Source organism: Chenopodium album, chromosome 12, assembly GCF_948465745.1.
Source record: "Chenopodium album chromosome 12, dcCheAlbu1.1, whole genome shotgun sequence".
NCBI lineage: Eukaryota > Viridiplantae > Streptophyta > Magnoliopsida > Caryophyllales > Amaranthaceae > Chenopodium > Chenopodium album.
The window spans coordinates 36,196,035-36,211,684 of NC_137845.1; the positions used below are offsets into that span (position 1 = coordinate 36,196,035).

The 15,650-nt window shown below is 37.8% G+C and overlaps 2 protein-coding genes across 3 annotated transcripts; one reads left to right on the forward strand and one right to left on the reverse strand.

The window, feature by feature from the left end:
• Positions 1-5,053: 5,053 nt before the first annotated feature.
• On the forward strand, positions 5,054-6,560 carry LOC145571136 (uncharacterized). The gene is made up of 4 exons (XM_081630217.1): positions 5,054-5,371; positions 5,481-5,577; positions 5,704-6,095; positions 6,159-6,560. Exons 1-4 carry the CDS (start codon positions 5,054-5,056, stop codon positions 6,558-6,560), a joined length of 1,209 nt encoding a protein of 402 aa, XP_081486343.1.
• A 4,554-nt stretch (positions 6,561-11,114) lies between these two features.
• Positions 11,115-14,031, reverse strand: LOC145572342 (uncharacterized). Of its 2 annotated transcripts, none has more exons than XM_081631325.1 (3): positions 13,438-14,031; positions 12,921-13,229; positions 11,115-11,447 (listed from the first exon to the last, which is right to left on the reverse strand). In XM_081631325.1, the coding sequence occupies exons 1-3, from the start codon at positions 13,685-13,687 to the stop codon at positions 11,197-11,199; spliced, it is 810 nt and encodes a 269-aa protein (XP_081487451.1). In that variant the 5' UTR covers positions 13,688-14,031; the 3' UTR covers positions 11,115-11,196. The 2 variants fall into 2 exon arrangements, with proteins under 2 accessions (XP_081487451.1, XP_081487452.1); XM_081631326.1 differs by having other exon boundaries at positions 11,115-11,405; positions 13,438-14,030.
• Between the last annotated feature and the right edge of the window lie 1,619 nt (positions 14,032-15,650).

Genomic DNA, 15,650 nt, shown 5'->3' on the forward strand with positions numbered 1-15,650 from the left:
ATATACCCTCATTAAATCACACATAATTTATTAAAAACAAGTTGAAAATTAATTTAAAACCCGTTACTTTAATCCCAATTAATGGGTAATCAAAAATTCCTTCAAGAAACTTAATTATAGCTTACTAACAAAATTTCCAGCTTTATTAAATAATTAAAACTTGCTATAAACATGTTTTAAAACCCTTAAATCAAAGATTTAAACCACCTTAAATCATATTCCTTTAATATACAATAATTTAGAAACCTAGGGTTTTCAATTTGGGGCTTTTTAATTAAAATCAAAATCTGAAAATTTATTTGCATACTACCTATAATCAAACATCAAGAAAATCATCACAAAAGCTATAATCAATAATTAGATTTAGGATTGAAACAAAAGAATTAAAAAAATATTTTTTTTTGTTTTTCGAAGGGAGTGTGCCGGGCAGCAGCCCCGACAATACAGCTGGCTGCTGCCGCGCTGTTGGTTGTGCCGCTGCTGCAGCCGGCGCCTGCTGGTGGTGCGGCAACCCGCCGGTGGTGTGGTGGTGACCGGTGGTGGTGATTAAAAAAAAAGGGGGAAGGGGAAAAGAAAGAAAGAAAAAAGAAAAGAAGGGAGAAGGGAGAGAAAATTACCTTGGGTATTCTCCATTCTGGGCAAAGTTTAATTTACCCATGTGTTGAATAATTATACCCCCTTTTTCTCTAGAAACACTCCTTAATAGAATAGTTTTTAGTTCCTTTTTCTATAATTTCTTGCTTTATTTTCAATTAATTTTCTTAGTTTTCTTTGTTTTCCGCCTTAATAACTCATTTTGGTTTTTCGATTAGTTTTATGAGTTTTTCATGATTTTAGTTCTTAATTTGTGATTTTAGTTTAGTTTCATTTTATTTTGTTTTCTCCCTTATTTTTACTTGTAATTTTGTAGGTGAAGTTTCAAAGTTTAAGTTGCCGCACTCTCACGGTTGCGCTCTCATTGATTTTAGGTGATGAACACGCAATTATGTGAAGATCAAGGGTTGCTCTCCTCGCAAGCATCATCATGAGAGCATCGTCGATAGGGATGCACGAGAGCGCTAGGAGCGAGACTTCACGCAAAGGGCCACGAGCTAGCAAGAGGAGTCGCGCGCGCTGCAAGAGTGCAGCACGGGTGCGAGCGCAGGCCCCCCTCTGCAAGCGAGTAGACCCCTGTGCGTGTGTGCACCGCCACCTTCCGTCGCATTATGTTCGTTTTACTATTTATACCCCTTCACTTTTCCTATTTTAGGACAGGATGTTTTTACTTGTACTTGAGAAATTTTTCCAGATTTAGTGGAGAGAGAAAGTAGAGAGAGAAACACTGGATTACTTGATTTGTACTTCAAATTACTTCATTAAGCTTGGATTACTTCATTAATCAATGAAAATGAGTGAGAATTTCTTCCCTTGAATTTACTTTTTGCTTAATTCTTCCTTTAATTCTTGAATGTTTGATTTGATTGTTGATCTTTGGTTTGAGAATTTGTTTGATTTGATCTTCTTTTTGTTTATGCTTTAAATGATGATATTTGTGGTTCAATTTGCTTTGTTTTTTCAATTTCATTATGTCTTGTGAGTAGAATAGTAGCTAGGGAGAAGGGGAAGCATGCTTGATTGATGATCTTTGCTAGTTGATGATTCTTGGTTGATTGAATTGTTGCAATTAAATTGGTTGACATAGTTGTGCATGTGATTAATTTGAATAGGAGTGATCAACTTAGAAGATTAATTTAGATTGCATAGCAATTTTCAATGACATGAACCCTTGATTTGAGAATTGCTTTCGTTGAATTTGATTGTGATTTTCCTTGTTAGTCATTCATAATGAACCCTAGCTTGACTTATAGAAGATAGATCTTGAATTCTAATAATTGCATCTATTGTTTGTCCTTTGCAACGTTTGAATCAATTGAGTTCTTTATCGATTGGCATGATTATTGAGCTTGCATGTGGAACCTTAATCCCTAGTGTTTATCATATTGATTTTCTTGATTGTTTAATTGATTAAAACCTTAGTTACATCTCATTCTTCGAAGTAGCTTGGCCATAGGCTATAACATTCTCCCCCTCATTCCTCGTGGTTCAACTCGGACTTGTCCTATACTAGGAAAAAGTTTGAATTTCTTAATTGTTTGATTGGGGTGGTGCTTTAGATTTCAATGACCTAGATTACCACATGTCAGTAAATTCCTCTAATAACTAATTTTCTGATAAATTATTATCTTTAATTACAAAAAATAAATATACATATATATATATATATATATATATATATATATATATATATATATATATATATATATATATATATATATATATATATATATATTATCATATCTTGTTAATTTATATTAGTATTAGTTAAGAATAATTTGTATAGTTTGTATATGATTAATTGGTGCATAACTAGTATGTTATTTGACGTTCATTGTTGTCTTATCATTTTCTTTTTTGAACCAACTCTTATTTCTTAAAACCAGGTTGTACGTAAACTTGATGGATGAGCATTTGATAATGTCAAGAGTTTAGGAGAAAATTATTGGTTTGTGTCTAACCTTTGGATGTCTTAACCCCCGCTTTATTTCACTAATTACCGTATTAATTTTCATTCACTTCCTATTCTTGTAAGATGTCCAAGTTCCCTCCGTTCAACTTCTTACTTCATCCATGAAATATAGTAGGATGTCATGAGTCTTGGCTGCAAAATCTTCCTATTTTTTTTCCTCACAAGATTCCACTCAAAATTCACCTATTAAAACTCAAGGGAATGAGATTGACGAGGGAGCATTGTTCTTTAATTGATCTATCTAGTGTAACTTCTACTCTACAATAAGGTAACTAGCATAGTTCCTTGAGCAAAGAATTTCATAGTTATGGATGTTAGATTACGAGTTAGAGTGGGCTAAGTTGTACTTTGCTAATTATAATCATATACTTTACTGGTCTTATCGTATCTAATGTACATATTAATTACATATGTGTCGTAGTAGTTTAATTGGTTTCGTATAATGGGTTTGCGTGGGAATGAATGATTAATTTGTAAACTTGTTAGTTTATATACTTGACTCACCTCATGTATTATCATGCCAAGTGGTTAGTCTAATGTGTAGCCTAGCCCTAATTTCTAGCCACGTATAACTAATTATTAGGCAAATTATGTTAGTGGACTGCATGAAACATACTTCCTAATCTTGTCACACTTTTAGAAACTAGGTAATTAATGAATTGAAATGTTACTGCCATTGGTATGATTTGTTTCTAGTAGAATCATTTCATGATTATGGAGGTTAGGAAGGAAACCTTTCTTACATGATTAATTGTGTAATAATAATTAGTTAAATTTTAGTTTTGGAGATTACTATACGTGCATAATGATTGATTGGACTTCATTAACTTGTTAGTGATTTTATGTTAGATGGCCGGATCAATTGAATTAATTTAACTATTCATGTTAAATACTAGTGGATATATTTCTAATGCACTGTGAAATATTGATGTAAGGTGATTAGCTAAACTAAACGCATGATTTTGAGATTTTATGAACTGGTATGTTGTTGAGTGAAATATACTGATCAATTATGTAACCATCCTATTTACATTGTTAGCATGTCAAGATATATGTGTGGGATTAGTGTCACCTATTAATGATGGTTACTGTTTTAATTGATGAGCGTGAGTTGTAAGGCTGTTTTGGCTTCTCTACTATTTTTGGATGGTTTTTGAGTAAAGTATTTTATTAAATATGTTCTTAAATAATTGAGTCTTAGAAGCCATTGAGCTGCGAGATTCAATGGTTAGAACATGCCAACTACTTGGGCTACGGGATGCAAGTAGTATCACCTGGGTTAATTGTTGTCGTCCGCAACTATTCGGGCTGCGGAATTCGAGTAAGAAAACCAGGAGTTTGGTCATTCTTAAGCACAGATGGCTGCGGGATCGTCTGCAGATTTGCTCTTACAAACCTTAGGAAGTGGGCTGCGGGATTCACTAGCGTTCATTTCTACCTCAATATATTTTATTTGAATGATCGCTTTAAATTTTATTTCTATGATTTAAGCTATTTTAAAATTATGAGGTGGATGAGTGAATTCTTAAATATTTATTCATGTTATTTCGCTTAGAAGATTAAATTTGATCTGTTGTGTGAAATGCCATTTTTCTTGGTTGCATTCTAATGACATAGTCTTTCATGCATATTATGTGATTCTATGTTTTTTTGGGAGGACTGCTAGTTACTCCCCACCGATTGTGGAATTTTTGTTGTTGTTACAGATGCTGAGTGATTGTAGGATTATCACCATCTGAGCTGGGTCAGTGAGGATTGGCTTTAGGACCTACCCCCTTATGTTGGCTAACATAGACTTTTATGAGGACAGTGTTAGACAGTCCTTCTATGTTATAGTGTATCTCTAAACTACTTTTTGGTTTGGTTTGATGGAGGTGGTTTACTACTAAGACTTATGTTATAGTGTAATAATCCTTTATAGGCCATGTTTAAACCTAGTATTGTCTATTTTGTCTGAAACACTTAGGTTAGGTCTTTCTTTTGTAAAGTTCTTTTCGTTTCTAAAGTGACTTTTCTGTCTCGTTGTTATTTCTGCTGTCATCTTTTTGTTGATAAGGGCGGGGTGTTACAATTGGTATCAGAGCCAAACGTTCTAAAAACTCTCATTGAGTTTCTATAGCCTTTAAGAAGTATGAAGGTTCTAACTTAGGATTTAAGAAAAACCATAGTGAGAGTTACTTGGGTAGGAAGAAACAATGGAAATTTTTCATTTTATTTTTTTCCTCGTGTGCTTATATGATACATACTCACTTTGTGTTATATGAATTAACTTGTTTTATTTTGTAGCATGCCTCCGCGTCTGATGGATGCAAAGAAAGAAGCTTCGCGTCGTAGACGCCAACCCTAGAAAATGTGATCATCTCTTTGGATAATCGCAACCCTGCTCCCTCTGGTGGACAATCAACATTTGACCGATTTGACCGTCATAGGCCGCCTACTTATGAGGGTGCTGCTGATCCTGTTGTACTTGAAGGTTGGCTTAGAGAGATGGAGAAGTTGTTTAATGCCACTGGTTGTCCTGAGGAGGAAAGAGTAGCTATTAGCACTTACTACCTGAAAATGGAAGCTGATAAGTGGTGGAGTACAAACTGTGAAATCTGTTTGGCTGAACCAGGTTTTGGGTGTACACAGTTTGCTGCAAAGTTGAAAGAACGGTTTTATCCCGATGAGCTTTGTTGGCAAAAGAAGGAAGAGTTTTTGTCTTTGTCTCAGGGGTCTCTATCGATCCAAGAATACACGGATAAGTTCACAGACTTGTCCCGTTTTGCCACCTTTATTTTCCCCACTGAAGCTAAGAGGGTCAAGGTATATTAAGAAGATGGATCCTAAGGTGAGGATCCATGTGCTGAGTTCTGGTGCTGCTACTTTTCAAAGAGCGTAGAAAATTGCTCTGAGTATTCATGCTTCTATAAAGGAAGAAGAGGCTGCTAGGACTGCATCTGTGAGAAAGCCTGAAACGACTACTCCTCAAATTCCGGCAAAGAAGCCGAGGTATGATCCTGTTGGCCATGGTAACTACCAGCAAGGCTCTGATTCTCGACAAAATTTTAATCCGAATAAGTGTTAGAGGTGTGGTGGTGCATACCATCCCGGGAAGAATTGTGATGGTTCTAAAATCACTTGATACTTTTGCAAAGAGGATGGACACAAGTCTTTCCGGTGTCCTAAGAAAGGGAACTCTTCGTCTGGTGCCACCAAGACGGCTAGTTCTTCTGCCCCTCCCAAGAGCAGAATCTATGTGATGACTCAAGTTGAAGCAGACACTCATCCAGACGTAGTCACGGGTACATTTCTTGTTAATAATGTGCCTGCTTATGTCTTATTTGATTCTAGAGTTACTATGTCTTTTGTGGCTAGTTCCTTTGTTACTAAAGCTAATATATCATGTGGTTCGCCTGCTAAGGTTGTTATATCTCTTCCTTCTGGAGAGAGTTATGCGTGTTATAATGAGTTTAGGGGAGTTCCTGTTATGATTTCGGGGTCTGAGTTGCTTGCAGACCTTAAAGAATTTCCCATGTTTGAGTTTAACGTAATTCTCGGAATGGACTAGTTATCCAAGTTTCATGCAACTATCCATTGTCGTGATCAAAAGGTGGTTCTACGTGGCCCCAAGGGTAACCAGATTTCTTATTCTGGCATTGTGCTAAAGACGGGTGAAAAGATCATCTCTACCATGAAAATGAGGAAGATTCTTCAACAAGGTGAAGAATTGTTTCTTTGCAGAGTAAAGGACTTATCTCTTGAAGAACAACTTGAGAGCATTCCTGTCGTCCGAGAATACCCTGATATCTTTCTGGACAAATTTCCTGGTGTTCCGCCCGAAAGGGATGTGGAGTTTAGCATCAACCTTGTCCCTGGTACTACTCCCATTTCTAAAGCTCCTTATAGAATGGCACCATCAGAATTGCAAGAGTTAAAGACTCGGTTGCAAGAATTGATTGATAAAGGTTTCATCAGGCCTAGTGTGTCCCCATGGAGTGCTCCTGTTTTGTAAATGAAGAAGACGGACGGGAGCATGCGCTTATGCATTGATTACCGAGTGCTGAATAAGGTAACAATCAAGAACAAGTACCCGTTGCCTCGAATTGAAGATCTATTTAACCAGTTAAAGGGCGCTGGAGTGTTCTCCAAAATTGATTTGAGGTCAGGGTATCATCAGATTCCTGTGAAGAAGGAAGACATTTCGAAGACAGCCTATCGTACAAGGTACGGGCATTATGAATTTCAGGTGATTCCATTTGGTCTCACAAATGCTCCTGCTGTCTTCATGGATCAAATGAATCGTTTGTTCCATGAGTACTTAGATAAATGTGTTGTTGTCTTTATTGACGACATTCTTGTGTATCGAAGGATGAGAAGGAGCATGAGAAGCATTTGAGATGGGTTCTAGAAGTGTTGCGTAAATAGAAATGGTTTGCCAAATTGTCAAAGTGCGAATTCTGGCTAAAGGAGGTTGCGTTCCTTGGTCATATCATTAGCAAGGAAGGAATCAAAGTGGATCTTGCAAAGTTCAAGGCTGTTGTGGAATAGGAAAATCCTAAGAATGTGTCAGAGGTTTGAAGTTTTCTTAGACTTGCTGGCTATTACATGCATTTTGTCCAGGATTTCTCTAGGATAGCTCAACCTTTGACTAAGTTGATGCGCAAGGAAAGTACACTAGTAGAAAAAGTAAATGAGCAGCCCCAAATGACAAGCGGTTATTGAATTCCACTTCTAAAAATACCCAAAAAAAAAAAAGAAATAAGCAAATGGCAAGCGGTTTTGGGTGAACTGCTTGCAAAATTGTAAATGGCAAGCGGTTTGAACATTGAACCGCTTTCCATTTGCTAAAAAAACCCTAAAAAATTTAAACCCCCATCTCACACCCCTTATTATCTCTCCTCTCTCCCCTTTCCCCTTCATTTCTCATGCTCTATCTCCTCTCATTTCTCAATTCGCTCTCTCTCCTCCTACGCCTCACTTCTCTCTCCTCTATCCCCTCCATTCACGCCTCACTTCTCTCTCCTCTTTCCCCTCCATTCTCACGCCCTCTCCTTTCCCCATCTCCTCCTCTTTCCTCTCTCCTCTTATCACCTACCACAACAACAACGAGCCTAATTTAGATCTAATCGGAGCACCACCGACCGACCACCGAGCACACCACCAAGCAACCTCCCACGCCTCACTTCTCTCTCCTCTCTCCCCTCCATTCAAGGTATGTTCCCTTTTTTCATTTATTTTGTTTTTTGAGATTTCTTTTTGAAATTTTATGGTGATGTGTTGGTGTATCGTTTTTTTTTTCAGCCGGATCTAATTCGGGTAGGAGTTTTCATGGGGGTCGTGGTGGGTGAGGTAGGTTTTTTTTGTTGTTAAAGGTGGTTGGTGGTGGTGGTGATACGTGAAAGGGGGCTGAGGGCTGGTGTTGCGTATGGCTGAGGACTGACGGTAGGTGTTGTACGTGGCTGAGTGCTGGTGCGTGGCTGCGATATGCTTTGGCTTTTTTTTTTTTGTATTTCTTGAATTTATCATTAATTAATTAATTTATGTATTTTGACATGGAAATGTAATTTTTTTAATTTTTTTTGACATGGAAATGTAATATTCAACAAATGATTAATGAAAAATTGAAAATAGTTATGTTTATACATATTTAAGTTCTTGTGTATCAATTTAATTGATAAAAACAAAAAAAAAAAGATTTCCCTTATCAGTGTATGGACAGCTATCTCTCGAGCACAGGGTTAGGTTTGGACTCAATGGAAATGGAGCATCTAACAACGCATCTTCACAGACCATTTTTTATTATTATAGGTGTAATGGGAAGCAGTTCAGCCAAAACCACTTGCCATTACCTTCAAATAGGAAGCGGTTTTAAACCGCTTGCCATTTAAATGGACAATGGCAAGCCCCCTAAGCTCAAGCGGTTCAAAAACTGCTTCCCATTAGGGTTTTGAACTTATTATTTTCTACTAGTGGTAAGTTCATATGGTCCAAGGAGTGTGTGAAAAGGCTTTTCAGTCGCTAAAGAAGAGTTTGACTTTTGCACCAGTTCTTACCTTGCCTACTGAAGGGATAGAGTTCGAGGTATATAGTAATGCTTCAAAGAGTGGCCAGGGTTGTGTTCTGATGCAACAAGGGAAAGTGGTTGCCTATGTCTCGAGACAATTAAAGGTCCACGAGAAGAACTATCCAACTCACGATCTTAAGTTAGCTGCCGTGGTGTTTTCACTTAAGATATGGTGACATTATTTATATGGTGTGTCGTGCAAGGTGTATACTGACCACAAGAGTTTAAAGTATATCTTCACTCATCATGATTTGAATATGAGGTAGAGAAGGTGGTTAGAGGTCATCAAGGACTATGATCTTACCCTAGATTACCGTGAGGGTAAGGCTAATAGGGTAGCGGATGCTCTAAGTCATAAAAGCAAGAATTCCCTAAATGCTGTTATGGTCTTGCCTAAGGAGTATTGCAAAGAGTTTCGGAAGCTCAATATCGAAGTTGTGCCTCAAGGGTTTGTTGCTTCTTGTTTGAACTCTGTGAGTGCTGAGCCCGAGTTGTATCAAGAACTGAGATCTAAGCAAATAAAAGACCCAAAGCTCGAGAAGGTTTGAGATGCAAAGGCTCAAGGTCGAGCTGAGAGTTTTGAAATCTGTGCTGACGGAAGCCTGAAGTTCATGGGTCGGTGGTGTGTACCTAATGACGGGGAGCTGAAAAGAAAGATCCTAGAAGAAGCTCATAACACTCCCTATTATGTCCATCCCGGGGGTGATAAGCTGTATAAGGATTTGAAAATGAACTTCTGGTGGCCTAGAATGAAAAAGGAAATTGCTGAATTTGTAGCTCGATGCCTGGTTTGTCAAAAGGTTAAAATTGAACATTAAAGGCCTGGAGGGCTGCTTCAACCTTTGCCTATTCTAGCATGGAAATTTGATTCCATCTCGATGGATTTTGTGATGGGTCTTCCAGTAACTACTTAAGGTATGAATGCTGTGTGGGTGATTGTGGATAGGTTGACCAAGGTTGCCCGATTCATTCCTATAAAGAGTATTTGGTCGATGGAGAAGGTAGTAGAAGCCTATGCTAATGAAATTATTCGTCTTCACGGTGTTCCTAAGGATATTGTATCGGACCGAGATCCGAGGTTCTTGTCTCATTTTTTGGGTTGCTTTGCAAAAGGTTTTTTGGGACAAAGCTAAATTTGAGTACTGCTTTTCATGCTGCTACAGAGAACTGTTCAAACTCTAGAAGATATGCTCCGTGCATGTGCCCTAGATTTTCAACAGTCATGGGCAAAGTCTTTGAGTCTGGTAGAGTTCTCCTATAACAACAGTTATCTGGCAAGCATTCAAATGACTTCATATAAAGCTTTGTATGGGATAAAATGTCGTAGTCCTACATGTTGGAGCGACATCAGTGTCTCTTTTGTTTTGGGTCCAGAATTGATTCAGGATACTGTTGAGCAGATAAAATGGTTCGTGCTAAGTTAAAGGCTGCTCAAGACAGACAAAAATCTTATTCTTCATCGCAAGCGTATTTCTTATGAGGTTGGGGATAAAGTTTTGCTAAAAGTGTCACCGATGAATGGAGTGATGCGTTTTGGTCAAAAGGGCAAGCTCAACCCGAAGTATGTTGGTCCCTATGAGATTCTTGAAAGAATTAGGGAAGTTGCATATAGATTGGCATTGCCGCCTGAATTGTCAAAGGTTCATGATGTATTTCATGTATCTTAGTTACGGAGATATCGTAGCGATCCTTCTCATGTGATTCCTATTGAGTCGGTCGAGGTTGAGCCGAATTTGACATTTGAGGAGCGACCTGTCCAAATCCTCGACCGTCAAAACCGAACTCTTCGAAGGAAGGTGGTACCTTTGGTAAAGGTACTTTGGAGGAGCCAAAAGTATGAGGAAGCCACGTGGGAGACCAAAGAGTCTATGAGGCTCAAGTACCCGAAGTTGTTTTACCCATGTACTAATAGAGGTGTCCACCGTGCGAGTCGTGCGAGCTGGGTTAGGGTTAGGTGGGTCGCGGGTTGGGGTTTCATGACACACGACACGACACACGTTAGGTAGGGTGGGCCGGGTCGTGGGTTGGGTCGGAGAAGTTGGACACACTAGGGTTAGGTTCGTGGGTTAGATGGGTCGTGGGTGGGTCGAGCTGGGTTCGTGGGTTAGACGGGTCGTGGGTGGGTCGAGGTGGGTTCGTGGGTTAGGGTGGGTCAAAGGGTGGGTCGAGGTGGGTTAGGGTGGGTCGAGGTGGGTTCATGGGTTAGGGTGGGTCAAAGGGTGGGTTTGGGTTGAGTTGGGTTAGTGTGTTAGGGTCGGGTGGGTTCGTGTGTTAGGGTCGGGTGGGTGAAACGGCTAAATGGGGTGTGTGATGTTTTAATTTTTACAAAATTAACAATTTGATGGCTTGCTCTTAATTAAGATGCCTACGTATCCTTATATCACAAAATAAGGAATCAAAGCCAACGTAGTTCTTATATTGTACTTATTTTGGAATTTGGGGGAGGAAGGGGGGCTTGGACCTATCTTTAGAAAATTAAAATTTAATTTTTCAATTAAATTCTAATTTTCGAAAAATAAGTTGCCTACGTATCCCGAAAGAATCAAAGCCCACGTAGTTCTTAGCGTACCTGATTAAGACTTTTCTAGCCACCCATGTTTGTTGCATCATCATCCCCGGAAGCTGCATCATCCGTTGACGACTCCAATATCATCACAGGATCATCTTCATCGTCTTCGTCTTGCTTTAAACCTTGAGTTCTTCTTTCAGCTTGATCCCAATCTTTCTTACAAACACAAATTTGAATGCTTTCCGGAGTTAAGCGAGATCTTTTTTCATCTAACACTCTTCTACCTGCACTAAAAGCAGACTCGGAAGCAACTGATGAAGCGGGAACTGCAAGTATATCTTTTGCAATTCTCGCTAATATAGGAAAACTTTTTTGATGTTCTTGCCACCATTTTATAATTTGAAAGCTGTTGTTGGTCTCATGTTGATATGACAAATAATCATTAATAGCAAGTGTTGAAGAAGATGATGATGAGAATGATGTAGATGCTTTGTGTTTTTTTTTCATAACTTTATCAAGAAAACCAAATCTAGAATCGGAAGTACTAGTATTAGTTGGTGTAGCTAAATCAAAACCATAAATAGATGCATAATGATCATAAAGGTCTCCCAAAACAGATTTGCATTTGTTAATATATTCACTAACATCATAATCGATTCCTAAACTTGTATAATAAAATTCTAAAAGATTTTCCAAACCTTCAGCTTTGACACCGGGGTCAAGAATAGCAGCAATTCCATAAATAATTGGAAATTCACTAAAATAAGTATGCCACTTACGTTTCATGCTATCAAGAACGGGACGAAGTTCATCAATCTTCATATGCTCTTCGATGGTGTGAACAACTTTAACACACTCAATTACTACTAAATGAATGTTAGGCTCGTAGATATAAGAGAAAATATGAGTTGCACTATCAAAAGCATTTAAAACATCACGAACAAAAGAAGCATTAGTCCATTGACTTTCGGTTAATAACTCAGTAGGATCAACACGAGTCTCGTTGTAAAGTTGGGTCAAAATATCACGATACTTTATAGCATCATTCAACAAATTGAAAGTAGAATTCCAACGGGTAGGGGTATCAATAGAACATTGTCTTTTCTTAAGACCTCTTTCTTTACACATAGCTATGTACTTTCGTCTAACTGACTGAGTTATCCTAATCCATTTTATAACTGTTCTAATTGGGTTTAGCAATGGTTGCAACTCAGCGAGACCCTCTTGAACAGACAAATTCAAAATATGAGCACAACATCTAACATGCAAGAGACTACCACCCAACAACAAATGCAACTCGGAGTCATTTTTCAAATAGTCAATACACTTTGTGTTTGCAGTTGCATTATCAAGAGACAAAGAAAAAACTTTATTATTCAAGTGAAATTCTTTTAAACAATCCAAAATACGAACTTTGATGTTAAAACCGGTATGCCTTTCTTCCATAGCTTGAAAACATAGTATACGTTTTTGAATAAACCAATCATCATCCACCCAATGAGCAGTAATGCAAAGAAAAGGTTCGCCCATACTAGAAGTCCATGTATCACTTGTAAAACTAACACGACCATCAAAAGTACGAAATAATTCAATCAAACCACTCCTATATTTATAATAAGAAGTTTGTGTATAACGTCTTAGGGTGTTTCGGGGGACACGAGTAAATGCAGGTTGTAATGCAACTTTATTAAAATGCTCAACATTTGCATTTTCACCATAACTAAAAGGGTATTCATTAGCAATAACTAAAGTACTCATTTCATCAATCATTCTATCTTTATTATAATGGAAAGGTGTACCTCCGCCTGGTAGATGGCTCATGTATCCACCCAATTGTGTTTGGACGGGCAACTTACCCCCCGAAGGACGGGGGCCATTTTCGAACAAGTCGTGTTTATTTTGCAAATGCCGACTAAAGGTTCCGGTTCCATCTCCCGTTTTCCAACTATATGACTTGTCATTTGCACCTAGCGCCTTGCAAACTAGGCATGTATACGTGAACCTCTTTGGTTGACCGGGTTGCCATCCCGGGGGTGTGACGTCAACACCGTCAAAATGTTTCCACACCCAAGAAGTGTGTCCTCGACCTCTACTTTCACCGCCACCACCTTTCATAAATCAAATTATTGAAATTAATTTTTAAACGCTATTCATGAAAATAAGCTTTTAAATTTTAAATATTTTAATTATAATTATTTAAACGCATTTTTCATGGTAATTATAAATCATAGAAAATTGGAACTAAACGAACTTTATAATCATTAATAATAGTTTTTTTCAAATATTCATAACAATAAAAATTAAATTAGAAATTACCTTGAGATGAAGGTTGAGATGTTGGTTGTGATGGAGGTGGCATAGTTGAACTCGATGATTGGTGGGAGAAATGTTGTGGTGGAGACGTTTGAATATTTTGCCCATCTCCTAAACCATAATCTCCATATTCATTGACAAATTGGTTTAAATTTTCCGTATTAATTTCATACGAAAAATTTGCACCACCACTCCTTTGGCCACCACTTCGACCACCACTTTGACTCCTTCCCATTCCTCCTCTTGAGCCCATTTTTTTTTTTTTATGATTACTAATTATAATATGGAGAAGAACTTTTTTTTTTTTTTTTTTTTTTTAGAATCTTAAGAATACTAATAATAATAGTAAGGAGATTTTTTTTTAACAAAAATAAAACTCTATATAACACTAAATAACACTTGAGAATTTGAGAACAATTAAGAATTTTTGAGTAAGAGAGAAAGAAAGCTTGAGTTGTGTGGAAATTTCAATGAAATGGAATTGGTATTTATAGGAAAAATTGAGGGGATGATCATACAATACAAAAAAACTAGCCGTTAACATTCTTCATCAAATTCAAAAAAAAAGTAGCCGTTAGTTTTGAAAATTATTTGGAATATGGCTGTTAGGCTAGGCGGGTTGGGCGGGTTGGGCGGGTTGTGCGGGTTGTGCGGGTTGGCGGGTTGGGCGGGTTGTGCGGGTTGTGCGGGTTGGCGGGTTGGGCGGGTTGGTGGGTTGTGCGGGTTGGCGGGTTGGGTGGGCTGGCGGGTTGTGCGGGTTGGTGGGTTGGGTGGGCCGTGCGTGATGGGTCGGGTTGGGTGGGTTCGTGGGTTGGGTGGGTCGAATCACGTGGGTCGAAATGGGTTGAACGAGTTGGGCCGAATCATGTGGGTCAAAATGGGCTGGGTCGAAATGGGCTGGCCTAGAATTTTTGGACCCATGACGCACCCACCTTTTCAAACGGGTTGTGCCGGGTTGTGCCGAGTCGGATCCGGGCTGGACCCATTTGACCCACCAGCCGTGCGGGTCAGGGTGGGCTGGGTCCAACCCGGCCCACTGGCCACCTCTATGTACTAATAAGCAATAACTGTTTATTTCTTTACTCGTGTTCTTATTTTGCTTTCTTGGTTGTTGCGGTGTTTCCAAGTTTCGAGGGCGAAACTTTTATTATAATACCTCGTATTTTTATACATATTTTATTTAAAATAAGTATTTTGAGAAGTATTTAATTGAATTTAAATGTTTTATTTAAAGTATTTTATTTATTTATTTTAATAAATTGGAAATATTTTATAAAAGGAAAGTTTATTTAATTAATTATTTTAATTAAGTTGGGGTTTAATTTAGGAAAGTTTATTTTAGTAAAGTTTTATTAGGGATAGGATTAGGAAAATTAAAAAGGGCAAGTTTAGGGAGAAGGGTTTTAGAGAAGGGATATAAATATCCCACATATGAGGCAAATCAAACTTTGCCCAGAGTTGAGAAAACCCAAGGTAAACTTCTCTCTCCTTTTCCTTATTCTTTTTTTTTCTTTTCCTTCTCCCCTTCCCCTTCTTTTTTTTCGGCCACCCCCACCACCACCGCTGCCAGCCACCGGCAGTAGGTGGCTGCCGCCGCCAGCAGGCGGCCACCGACGCCGGCAGCCGGCTGGTGGTGGCTGCCACCTTCTTTCTCTCTCTTTTTCGAATACAAAAAAAAAATTATTAATTTTGTTTTAAAAATTAATTTAATCCTAGATCTAAATATTAATTATGGGTTTTGTGATTTGATTTTGATGTTTGATTAGAAGTATTATATTAATTAATTTTCAGATTATGTTTTTAATTAAAAAGTCCTAATTTTTGAAACCCTAGATTCTTGATTTATAAATTATTGAAGGATTATGATATATAATGGTGTAAACCTTTGATTAAAGTGTTTTAAGACTAAATTACAGCAAGATTTAATTAAAATAAAGTGCTGGAATTTTTGATAAAGCGTTAGAAATCAAGTTTCTTTAAGGAATTTTAATTACCCATTAATTGAGATTTAATTATGAGGTTTTAAATATAATTTCAGCTTATTTTAAATAAATTATGAGGGGTTTTATAATAGTATATATTGCTGGAAATTTGTGTAGAGTGGGTTTTAATATTCTTTTATGATTTTAAATTGTAGGAGACTTTGAAGTGAGTGATTTCTATTAATTGTGGCGATATTAAGATCGTATTCAAGGTACGTTCGCGTACTTAGCATA

Coding starts and splice junctions, on each gene's coding strand:
- LOC145571136 (XM_081630217.1), top strand. CDS start 5,054: ATGGAGAAGTTGTTTAATGCCACTGGTTGTCCTGAGGAGGAAAGAGTA. Junction 5,372..5,480: donor CTGAAGCTAAGAGGGTCAAG/GTATATTAAGAA, acceptor GCTTCTATAAAG/GAAGAAGAGGCTGCTAGGAC. Junction 6,096..6,158: donor TTCCCATGTTTGAGTTTAAC/GTAATTCTCGGA, acceptor CGTGATCAAAAG/GTGGTTCTACGTGGCCCCAA.
- LOC145572342 (XM_081631325.1), bottom strand. CDS start 13,687: ATGGGCTCAAGAGGAGGAATGGGAAGGAGTCAAAGTGGTGGTCGAAGT. Junction 13,230..13,437: donor ATCTCAACCTTCATCTCAAG/GTAATTTCTAAT, acceptor GATTTATGAAAG/GTGGTGGCGGTGAAAGTAGA. Junction 11,448..12,920: donor GAGCCATCTACCAGGCGGAG/GTACACCTTTCC, acceptor ATATACTTGCAG/TTCCCGCTTCATCAGTTGCT.